Raw genomic sequence first — 12,700 nt, forward strand, 5'->3', positions numbered from 1 at the left:
TAAATCAATTTATGCTTCAATTACGGTTGTTAGATCACCAAAAGTCACAACTACGTTCTAAATAATGTCTTCTACTTTTCTTTTAATTTTTTTCATTCAAAAACAAGCAAATAACGCATTTACATTGTCTTGTGTGCGTATTCCGATACTTCAATCAATCTAGGATTTAATTATGATCGTAAGATCACCAAAACTAACAAACAAACTCTTTAAATAGTCTTTTACATCTGCATCAATTTATCCATACAATATGAATAACAGTAATATCCTGCCTGTAATTATTCTATAGTACATTTACAGTGCATCGTGTGCAGTTGTTAACATATTATCTAAATAATGTCTTTTACATTTACGGATAAACTCTAAATAATGTCTTTTACATGTCTAATAAATTTGTCCGTTCAAAAACGAGCAAATGAAGCAAATATTACCACATTATTCTCATTATCATCAATACCATTATCTTATCATGAGGTAAGTGGAACGTATTGAGCAAAAAAATAATAATAATAAGGCAAGGGAAAATACACACTATCCTTTCGGAATACAAGAAAATTGGCAAAAAGAAATAGAACGAACTATAATAACTAAAAGATGACAATAACAATACAACCAACCAACTTAGTCTAAAACGGATAATAGATTGATTAGTGTCTAGAAGGTTCTAGAAAACTTCTTGATCTCGTACAAAATGGAGGAAATAGATACCAAATCCTTGTTTAGTGCGGAGCCTCCATTAATCCTCTTAACACAATCAGAGAGCCTTGTGTAGTATAACAAAAGCTGGGTGAGCGTGGCTTTTAAAATCTCCATACCACATAGAAAGTTACTAAAAGAGGTTATCACATCTTTGTGCATCAGCTCTATGGCAGCCTTCCATCTTGATCCAAAGTCTTTGATCAGTGGTTCTACCTCTTGTACAGTAGGCTGCTTCTCCCCAGCTGAACCGGATTCTTCAGCTACAGTGAGAAAAGAAAAAGAGTAAAGCGCCACACAAGAAACACACAATGGTCAGTACGATGCTCTATACTGTACTGGTCTGGGCATCTTCCAGTAGGGCATCAAATTTATCTTCTTCAATTTTTTTATTGTATATATATATAACATCAACACTAGATTAATGGTCCTATGCCCAACAAAAATTAACTAAAACACAACATACAAAAATCTGTCTCAGGCACACTCACATGCACGTGTTTTGACGAATCTAATAAGATCGCTAAAATGCTCCAGGAGCAGCTCTTCCTGTTAAAAATACAAAATAATTCAAAATAGAAAAAAGATACAAAGGTCCTATAGCTGAATGATATAAGACCAAACAAACTTTTAGAGTAATTTGACTTCTCAATCCGCAAAATGCTCGTGCATTCTACATTCTCAAGAAATAGAAGGCCCAAATTGCATTAAAAGAATTTAAAAAACCAAAAAGATTACAAATGTATACGGTTGGTGCAGGTGAACAACCTAAAGTAAATCATCTGCTGCGCAATTAAGAATTGTTTAGACCAAATTCAATCCAACCACTTTGTGCAGTTAAGCATCAATTACCTCAATTTATCCCAATAAGACTCATGTTTAGCTGCAGTTGTGCAACTAAGCATTATAGAAGCCAAGAAGAAAACAAATGTGACAAAAGTTCAAGTTAGTAAAACAGGCACCATACAAGATCTGACCTAAATAACAGTACAACATGGTATGGTTAACCTTGTTTATAGATAGCTCCTACCTAAGCATATACTTAGTTGAAATTATAACTACATAAAATAACTCACAACATATATTGCAATATTGCTCTTTAGGATTTCCTCGAAGTGCAACTGTGCCTTTCCTCCCTCTGTGCCAGCTTCCTGTACATAAAAACTTGGTCAAATTAACCTCAAGAGGGATGGACATTTCCAATGTTACTGGCAAAACCAGACAATTATTATAAGCAACTAAACATCTTTATGCATCCAAATTTCCAGCTTCTGCGGGACAAACTGTAATGTTTTGGTACATTCCATGATTTCCTGAGGGTTGTATCAGAAAATAGTTTGCTCAATGGCATTTGCAACATCTCAAAAATACACTATACTGGCTACCCCTGAAATGCCTGATATATCTTGTTTCCAGCTATTCGTGTGGTTACATGCCAAATCAACCCTTTTTTTCACCTTTTCTCTGAGAGAGGAGGACATTGACATAAATCTGAAAAATAGGATTTCAAGGGCATGGCAAATTTTTCCCGTAACGCAGGGGCACAAAATACTCGTCTTCTTTTTTAAATAATTTGCATGCAGATATGGGCTATTTTGAGGCCTTGCAAGGTAAAAAAGGGAAGCATTCTTAAATGGACTATTTACCTTGAGTATGGTAATGATCATATCATAATTGTTTATTAGGAAAATGGTCTGGGACTTGGGCTTCAAAAATAATTTGGCCAATTTCCCTAGTAGATCCTCAACTGCCATTCGCAATCTCTCAAGGTTTAGATCAAGCTATAAAACAGAAACAAAAATGGTCAATGGATGTAGAAAATAAGCCAACCATAAATGGAAACAAAATCCATTATGTTAGTGTATATGGTAAACTGATCAAAGCAATTAAAGAAGTCGAGAAAAGGCACATGGTTAATTTTTCCAAACTATACCCAATAATTACCATATTTGCAAGTGATACCCTAAATTCTCAATCTAGCAAATTTGCACTTTGCACCTTTCTGGTTTTGGGTATATTACACAACTGTTAAAACTTAGGACAAAAGAATGGCTAAATTTTCCTTGAAAAAAAGAGTGTAACCTAGCAGTAAGAAACAAAATCGTAACAAAAGGAGCCATTTCCATAGCACTAGTCTAATTGTTGGTTTGTTGGTAAAACTCCAAACAAAGTCGAGAGTTAATTGGAAATGCAGAACAATATTTGGTGTAATTTGCAAACTTACTCAAAAAGAAACAAACCTGACCATCACCATGTTCAACATTTAGGTGCACAAGAGAGGCAGTAAACTCAGCATACCGCCTCATGACATAGTGCGGATGCACATCATCCTCCCATAGACTTCTCACGTTTGCATTTCTCAGGCTGCTCAGGTGCATATCGAATACCATCTTGAATCGAGGCCACAGTGACATGTTTACCTGCCAAATCCCACATTATAGAGCACAGATTTAAAGCAATGATTACAGGTTTATGCTCTTAGTTTGCACAGACAAGATTCCATAAGAACAGACAGTTGACAAGAATATGAAGTCTCCAGCACAGCTGTCCATAAGCTTAAGCTACTAAGCCCTTTGCATATTACAAATGGGGTACTGCTGAGCGTAAAATAAATAAAGGTGGCTCAACAGCTAGTCCTAAAGACATGTTACTGCAACATTTACAGTTGTTACAGTTCTTATTGAATAGTCGTCTATTTAACTTGAGGTTCTGAGCAGTTGTACATTAGAAATGGACATATTAAACAGTACAAAAGGGTCATTTTAAAGGTTTCATAAAATAATGCCAGAGATTTTTTTTTTTTTCAAATAAGAATGCTCCTCTTGAATATCTTGTAACTTCAGAGAGAGCATGGACTGGAAATTAATGATCGCAAACCAAGAACAAAATTTTATACCAACAAATTGCAATAGAAAGAAAGACATAACCAGTACAAGAAGTCTAAAATGGATGCCAAGTTCTGACCTTGTCTAAGTAAGAATCTAAGCAAGGAATACGCCTCCTAAACATAATAAGCTGCCAAAAGTTTTAAAATATCAAAGTTAAATAACATACGAGGAAGGATGCAAAATGGCATTTCACTATTTTTTTAGAACACGATGGTATCAGCCAAGCAGCACTGAATAATTCCAGTTGTGGTACCAGCTCATTCTAATTTCTTCAAGAGAAAATAGAATGATCCTCAGAGACACTAGATTTCCCTAAAAGAGAAAAAAGTGCATATCTACAAGTTACAACATAAATATTTAAGAAATAGGGTTGGTTTAAAAGTTGAAAGTTGAGCGTCAATTTTGTTTGTGTTGCTTTTCTTTTTGTCTGTGCGCCGTTCATTTGCATAATTGAAGGAACTAGTTAGCTGATTAGCTTAATTCAGTGTAGGCCAGGTCCAGTACAGGTATGTACTAGTCCAAGTCTCGGGAGAGAAATATTTTGATATGCACCGTGTTTATCCTTCTTAAAGCGGATTTTACACAGCTATGAAATATGGTGAAATGTACCAAGCAAATCCGGGTACTGTTGCTGATAAAATCGCACTCAACATTCAGGGTGCAATGGATCCTGTACTGTAATAAATGATATGATGCTACCACACAAAAATTATGCTCCTCCGGTATGAAGAATTATAAGACTAATAACCGATCAACTAGAAATAAAAAATATTATGAACTAAGTCCCACCTGGTGCTGGTGAATTATACGAATCATGAGCATCAATCCAATTGCATCATAACAATTTGGAAGTACCATATTGAAATGCTCATCAATAACTTGGATTGGTCCTGAATAAACAAATAATACCAATTTAGCTTTTCAAGTACATCAAACTGCAAGGTTTGTTACTTCTCAAGCCCCAAAAATAAAACCTAGCTTTTCTTCATACACTATTTTTGCTCAATCTGCCTTGTGGACTGTTTAACCGTAACTCCCACCACCTCCGGGACCAAAACAGCAAAATGAAGGAATAAAGATAAGTCAATAAACAGACAAAATTGAACTTCAAATTGCATTCACCACTGGAGATTCAACCGCTTCAGTTAAAGCACTTATGGTTTATACCATTTGAGAGAGTTCATTCAAAACAATTCCAAGGTGATTCGTTTTAACTACCTGAAAATATCTCCTGGAAAGAAGATTCCTCACCAAAGAAATCATCACAGAAAAGATACCTGCCCAGCAAAAAAATTATATGATATTAAAAAAGGGAATGACACTATAAAATTAGCACGAGGGGAAAGACAGAGAGAGTGAGAAAGGAAGCGACAGACGGAGAGAGAGAGATTACTCTGAGGTAGCAGTATCCATAAGGAGCTTTTGCAAGCTTCTAAACAGAACCTCGTAGGGATATTTTTGAGAATTAGCCTCAGCTATATGAGGTATTAGTGCTGGTTGATCAATTTCCTTCAAAATACAATGAACAAAATTAATTGTTTTTAATCAACTATTATTCAATCAATTAAAAAACTTACATCAGGGGAAACAACTGTTCTTACTTCTTGGTATAGAAGTTAAAACCAAAGTATTTGTCATGGGTATCAAGGAGAAGAAGAAACAGGAGTTCGAGAGCAAATAATGAATTTACCTTCAAGATGTTGATTCTTTCACCAAGGGCAAAGACAGAAGAACGAGATTTAATAGGTTCTTTCCCTCTAGAAAAGAGTAGGCCCGTGCTCCTAGTCTCAACCCCAATTAGATCAGTTGATGTGGCTATATCCAGCTGTAGCTTCTCAAGGGCTTGTATGTATGCACGGAAATGTGCACTCAGTACCTAGAGAAAGAGGAGTTAGAAATAATTAAGCCAACTCCACTTTTTACTTCACATGTTTTGACGGAGAACGAGGGTAGTGTTACTAAACCATCATACAAAACAACAAAGAAATCACATCTGTATCAGTAGTTCAGTACCACTTAAAACAAGTAGAGCCAGAGTAGATAACTAAAAACAGTTTTAATTAAATAAAGTCACATCACACTGTTACTTTCAGCAACAAAATGGACAGATAAAACCACAAAAATAAATATCCTTCTTTTTAAAGATACCCAAAACATAAGGAAAACAGCTTCAGATCATTATAGCTTGCACAAATAAAGTTGCAAATCTACCTTGTTCATAGTATCGACATAAGCGGCCCGAACTTCAGTATATATCTCCTTACCATGTTCCTTGAGGAAAATTATCGCATATCTACATGCCATTAGAAGTATAAAATGTAATTTATCAGTTAATTTGCAACTATCCCATTCTAAAACCTCTTTAAACCAGTTAGCGAAAGAACCCAACGTTTAATACAAAACAAAAGCAAACTTACTTGTACTTTAGAAGAACACTTTGTTGAAGGATCTGGATGTTTGTTTTAGGTTTCCTTAATGCGTAAAACTTCTGAATTATAAACTCAAAAATCTGCAATTTGAGAAATGATGATTGTAAATGAAAAGAAATAAGAATATAGTATTGCCGTAGTATACAAAGTACAGACATGACATGGTAGGAAGAAGTACATGGCATTCGAGAAATGATCATACATGGTTAGTTTCTAATGATAGGGACTAATAGTGTACCTAGAATTAAGGTCCAGTACCATGATGTTGATAAATTAAAAAAGGAACAAGTAGGAAGAAGCTGGAGTGACAGGAAACCCAACCTTAGAGACAGCTTTTTGTCTTAGCCTCTCAGCTTCAGGTTGAACATCTCTCAGTGCTCGAGCAGTTTTAACCATTAAATCGGCATCCAGAAATTTTATCTTTTTACTAAGGTTCTCAAGTGTTTTCATGTACTCTTCATTTACCTACATATATAAACAAAATATGATGTAATTAAAATACAGAAACTAAGTCTTGAGTTGAAGGATATATGATTTTACAAATCTCTAACACTGTCATTATATCATAAATGCTACTAGTTAAATGCACTTTAGATTGCTAATTTTTATTTTAAGCAGTAACATTATCAGAACAAAATTTGAAGAAACGCAGATCCAAACTTATGCCTGAAGATAGTCTTAGATAGAGATATTGAAACCAAAAGTGGTATCTAAAAAAGTTCAATGACAATAAAATCTGAACACATAAAACTATTTAGCACGGAAAAATTAGCTTCATCTTTCGAGTTGTATGTAATAAAGTGACAACAAACAAACAAAAAATTGGGATAATCTTTAATACATTATGAGTTTTAACATCCCTTTGAAACTCTTATTTAGTGCATGTTTGCTTAACTTCATCAAAAAGCCCATAATTGGCCAAAATCAGCCTACATCCAGTTGGCTTTACTACTGAGTTATAGATTGGTATCAACAGAGAAGAAAAACTAATTAAAATGAAAGGATTATGGAAAAGGGGGTAACCTCGCCATCTACAATTATGTCAATCATTCTTGGAGATATAATGATGTCTTCAACAAATTTTGACAGCTTAGACTCTGCTGCCTGGAAAAGATGAAATATAGGACAACAAAAAAAAATCTTTAAAGTTTTAGCATCAAATTTGGTTTCGCCATCCCTAAACTTTTATTTTCTTCATCTTTTAAAATGTTGCACATAATATTAGAAGCTTTAGGACAAAAGTTTTTTCAGAAGAAAAGTTATACAAATGAATAAGCAACACGATTTGAGAATATAGAAACAACCACAAGCAATATTATTATATTTTTGTGCACATTTTATACAGCTCGACTGAGGCTCCAAACTGAAACTTCAGCGGAACTCAATATAAGGGACCCCCTAAGAAGCAACCTTGCAAAAAGTAGTCTAGTTAAACTACTTCATCTATGTTGGTCCAGATATGGTATTATTGCTTGTTGGTACAGTAGCTGATGGTGTATTTTTTCTTTTCTTAGAAGTTGCTAATTTTTTTTTAAAAAAGCGCTCTGGTGACCCCAACATCCATTCCATTTTAAATGCCTCTTGCAGAAATCGGACCTGCATTTCCTATCACCATTCAGGCTAGGCCTATGGTTCTAAAAAGCTGATGACTAATGATCGTGTTTAAAATCGTTAGAGTAAGATCTAGGTCGAAAGTACAAGAAGCAAACCTTGCGGTTCTTCAGCTTTAAACCCATGTCTAAAGATTTTTCCTGAAGTACTTTAATCTCTGAGCTTATCGATCCGATCTCTGCCTAGTCAATTGTTAAGATAAAGAATATAATATCAAAGAGCTTAAATTTGGCACAGTATCATGCTGGTACAGGACAGATATAATATACATTATCCTCGAGTATATGTCTTGATTTAGCACAATGAGCCCTCAAAAGGACTCACCTTGTACCGCAAATCTGTAGGAAGTGTCACTTTTAATCAAATTTACACAAACCAGGCTTTATTTTGCAATTCAGCCTCAACTAAGCTTCAGACTAACACAATTTTGCTAGGATTAAATACCAATTACGCAATCCAACTTAAGCTTCAGGTTAACCAAATCTTGCCTCATCTAAACTCCAACTGAATGATATTTAGCCCTCACTAATTCTTACTTAATCAATTAGACAACATATAACCTAAGAAAACAAACAAGAAGCAACCAGAAGCTTTAAATTCCAAAAGCTGGCAAACAGGTATTATCACAACAAATTACCTGGAATCCACTGAGGAGAGTCTCCATTTGGGACAAAATATTGTCACAGTCACGAATCTGGTCATGCAGCAGCACCAAGTTTTCACTCTCTTTGATATAATCCTGCACATACAAAGATGCACTTAACATAGGACACTCTCATTGCAAGGCTCCTCTTGGGTTAAAGAAAAAAAAATAGCACACACACTGCATAATTCCCGCTTGTCATTTATGTTGTTTGAAGTTTCTCTCCCCCATACACCACCCAACAAACAATGGAGAGGGACCGGCATACCTGAATAGAATCCAGTTCAACTTGTCGAATATTGTTTTCTACGCCTTTTGTGTACTCCCGGAGCTTTGTTCCTTTTGCAAGGATATTTGTGATTTCCTATGCAATTAAAGGGAAACATCAAACAATTAAAAATTGCATGTTATCAGCATGACTAACCAATGAACACTTTCAGACTGCCTCTGTGGCACTGGACCTGACAAGCCCAAGACTAATACCTTACCCTTCTCAATCTCAATTGGCAAAAGTATCAAGTGATCCAACAAAAATATTTTAAAATCCCAGAATTAGAAGATTACAGTACAATATGAATGTTACCGCCCCAGCTGATTGAAAGATTTTATTAATAATATAATCTTACTTCATCATTTTTACATTCCTCAAGTTCTTCGTGTAGCCCATCCAGTGACTCATCATCACTACAAAAAGCAAAAGGCCAATGGCATTAACAATTAGACAACAAAACCCAACATCTGCAGGTACCATTTTTTTCCATTGCCAAGGCAATTTGGTAATTTGCAAAAAAACACAAGAAAACTGCACTACTTGGATATACAAAAGAATAATCAATCATATTTGCACCAAGAGCTCGGGGGTAATATAGTCGTACATCAAGCAAACAAAAATATATAGACAGATAGATTAAAGGGCGATCTCATGTATATCACTTCAAAATGCATAATGTTTGCACATCCCCTGAGGGGGGGAGGGGGGGAGGGAGGGAGGGAGGGAGGGAGGGGGGGAGGGGAGGGGAGGGGAGGGGAGGGGAGGGGAGGGGAGAGAGAGAGCGAGCTATCACACTCCAGCTATGAGTTTAATCTATACTACTTATTTAGCATTTCCCCTCCTAGCAGATAGATGTCTTGCTCCATATACTCGATCAACTTATCTTTTATCCCAGCTAGATTATTGATACTCACTGATGCATCGAACCTGTGACTTCTGGCGTGACAGACCAGCATTAACCAACTGAGCTATTTCCTCCTTTTTTAAACTATGTCTCACCCAGTGAGGCAAAGTAAGACAAAAACGTTTGAAAAGCATGTTTCCCGCCACGCTGACCCCGTATTTACTTCAAAGGATACCAAAATTACCACCCTTTCTTACCTTTTTTTTTCTTTACATAAAAATACAATAGGAAATAGTGTTATATGCAAAGCTTCTAATGTTTCAAAGAAGGGTCTGAGATACTAATCATTTGCAGGGGTTATCACATAATATATACGATTTCAGTGTTAATGACTAAGCAGTGTGTGTGAATTTATTACAAATTATTAACTGCATAATCAAGAACCTGATAGCGTCTTCATCAAGAGAGAGATCCCCAATAAACAATCCCAAATCAAAACCTTGCTTCTCAGCAACCTGCATCTCCACAGCTGAATTAACCTCCATCCCAGAAATGAAGGTAATTATTAACTTATCTGGTATAAACAATAAAAATAGTAAGAAAGGTCACAGAGTTATGGACTTATGGTAAACCGAGTTCATGTAATAGAACATGCCTAAAATCAAACATTAGTAGGTACAGCTAAAATTTTGGTTCTTCTCTGCAATTTTAGCAATATATAATAACACTGCGGCTCGATTGAGGCAAATTGGAGATCATGAATATGGATTAGCAGGAGCATAGTTTCCATCACTCCAACTGTCCAACATCATTATAAGACGAATTTAGCATCCAGTAGAGAATTTCAAGTATAAGTTGAAAACTTCACACTGAATTGAGGCTTAATTGAAGAACTGCTGCATGTTGATTATTAACTGAGACTGGTTGAGGTTTGATCGCATTTACATGTCACTTCTTAATGTACAACATTATCTTTGGTTTCACTACCCTCTCAATTTCCAAAATTACAATCGTACGAGCAAAGCCCATCCATTTATGATCATTTTTTTTTTCTTGCATTCCTTCAAATTGCGTATCTTACAGGGATACCGGGAAAATAACTCCATCTTATTGTGTGAAAAGAGAGAGCAAGAGAGAGTTGGTACCGAAGTCGGCGATCTGGTGGAGTTCAGCCCCAGTAGGAAGACTAGAGGAAAAGTTCGCCTTCAGCGTCTGACCCTTCTCGTCTAGATCTAGAGAGAGGAGTAGAGAGAGAAACTCGCAGGAGCGAGTGAGAGTACGGTTTAGACCCCTCGGGCAGGAGTCGAACCGGTTTCGCGACAGAACACGTATCCTCTGCATTAACTCAAAAGAGAATCTTTTAAGTTAAATGCATTTCGACTGTCTGATTTTAAACGGAATCAATCTGCCCGTCTGATTTTAACTCAGGAGCACTTTCATATTAGCGAGGATCTAGTTCGCACGAAATTTTAATCGGATCGGATGGTCAAGATGCACTAACTCAAAAAATTCCCTTGAGTTAATGCAGAGGATACGAATTCCTCGCGACATACATGATCTTTTTTGAGTCCGGATCCAAGTAACTCAAATTCTGAGTTCAGATCAGGACCGTCTCATCGGAAGTCGGACCAATCTGAGATGAATGCATGCCGTGTCAAAACAGATCTGCCGATTCGGAAACTTTAGGTGATCTGAATTCCTTTTTCCAGCATCGTCATTCAGTTCAGCAGCAGTTGTGTTAAATTTTCAGTAACACTGATAACTTTGGAAATAAATCTGCTGTGATTCTAAAGATATTGCAGGACTCTGTAATTTCAAATCTAACCTTTCATTTTTTAGAATGCATAAATTTCAACAATATTTATTTTTGTATGCACGAATTTCTAGACAAATAAATGGTCCTGCAATCCCTTTAGAATCACAGCATATTTATTTCCGATAACTTTTCGGCTATACGAAGAGGGAGGTGTTTTTGTAAGGTACACCTTTGTTATGATACAACAAATGTCGGATTTGTGTTAAGATGCGTGTTGGATTAAAACTGAAGCACATCCAACAATTATTATATAAATATACATTGTAAATTAATATAATCAGATGTGGATTCAGAGTTTTGATCAGAGACACAAAACATTAACAAGAATATATTTTTTTCTCTTGGTGAATCGGAGCGCAGCAGCAGATAGGGATCTACCAAAGACAATATTTGGATCTGTCTTGTTTCTCCTTTCCAAAAAGTGGTTATACGCGCAAATCCGACTTTTCTAGCCAAAGTTTTGGTTGTTTAAAGTTTTGTCGAAAGCTAAATTTTGGAAATTCATAACTAACTGTAGAAAAATCCAAATAAATTGAAATTTATGTCAATTATGTATATTTTTGAATGCTCTACATGCTGGTGTAATCATTTTTGCAGTTTGATCCTTGTATTAATCCATACTTGTTGATTTACCAGCAAAGATCAAATTTGATATTTTTAGTGCATTGCACTATACCAGTGGCCTTTGCCTATTGCTTAGCTGCTGAGTTTGGACTTGGTACCAAACCAGAGGTCAGTCTAGGGTGCTTGTGCATGGACAGAGATCTAATTTGAGATTTGAACATATTTTAGTACCTCTAAACTACTGTTTTAGTACAAAAAATAAAGAGAAGAAGATCAACAAGCTGTCAGAGTTTGAAAATTTTCTAATCAAGACCAAGTTCTTAATTAGTGTTACCTTTAGACTTGTGATATCCAACTGATAAATCAAATCAAAGTTAGAAAGAGTTATGACATCACTTCATAAATATATCAAATGGCAGTCTGGTCCCTAGCAGACCGCCCCTGGCTCGGGCGGTCTGCTAGAGGATCTGGGCTGCCCATAGGCCTGACGGTCGGGACAGTTTAAAAAAAAAAACATAATGTGGGAGCAGTTTTACAAAAACCTTTTTTTAGCATACTAGTAAAAATGGCCGAATTATGATTAGGCGATAGAATCCATGGGTCCCGCGCATGTAGTGTAATGATATTTGGTGTCCTTCTTTGTGTTTAATTAATGATGAAACGAGTCATTCTAACTGGCATTTGTTACCCGTTACACTTTGTCTACAAAGTTTATGTTACAAAATATTCCGAAAAAAGTTCGAAGAAAATCAAGAGAGACCCACTTAACCACCTATTTCTTCATGAATCTCATTTAAAATATAAAATCAAGTATAAAACGTTTATATTTTTCGATTTGTAAAATTCATCACTGATTATCGAAAAAATAGATAAGAATGATTAAAGCGAAAAAAAGTGCGTGAAAGAAATATATATATATTTTGTACTTTAAGACAAAA

General features: G+C 35.7%; 1 protein-coding gene across 4 annotated transcripts; it reads right to left on the minus strand.

Annotated features, from left to right (window-relative positions):
- Positions 1–555: 555 nt before the first annotated feature.
- On the minus strand, positions 556–10,665 carry POK (Vps52 / Sac2 family). Of its 4 annotated transcripts, none has more exons than XM_078314994.1 (20): positions 10,528–10,665; positions 9,827–9,956; positions 8,894–8,951; positions 8,536–8,631; positions 8,262–8,363; positions 7,723–7,806; positions 7,037–7,117; positions 6,335–6,478; positions 6,002–6,093; positions 5,796–5,877; positions 5,275–5,460; positions 4,978–5,093; positions 4,803–4,861; positions 4,374–4,474; positions 3,661–3,711; positions 2,937–3,116; positions 2,343–2,477; positions 1,773–1,847; positions 1,188–1,245; positions 556–959 (listed from the first exon to the last, which is right to left on the minus strand). In XM_078314994.1, the coding sequence occupies exons 2-20, from the start codon at positions 9,925–9,927 to the stop codon at positions 655–657; spliced, it is 2,106 nt and encodes a 701-aa protein (XP_078171120.1). In that variant the 5' UTR covers positions 9,928–9,956; positions 10,528–10,665; the 3' UTR covers positions 556–654. The 4 variants fall into 4 exon arrangements, with proteins under 4 accessions (XP_078171120.1, XP_078171121.1, XP_078171122.1 ...); XM_078314995.1 differs by having other exon boundaries at positions 9,827–9,951; positions 10,528–10,653; XM_078314996.1 differs by lacking the exon at positions 10,528–10,665 and adding an exon at positions 10,246–10,265 and having other exon boundaries at positions 9,827–9,951.
- Positions 10,666–12,700: the final 2,035 nt, after the last annotated feature.

This window comes from Carex rostrata, chromosome 14 (assembly GCF_964058835.1).
Source record: "Carex rostrata chromosome 14, lpCarRost1.2, whole genome shotgun sequence".
Classification (NCBI taxonomy): domain Eukaryota; kingdom Viridiplantae; phylum Streptophyta; class Magnoliopsida; order Poales; family Cyperaceae; genus Carex; species Carex rostrata.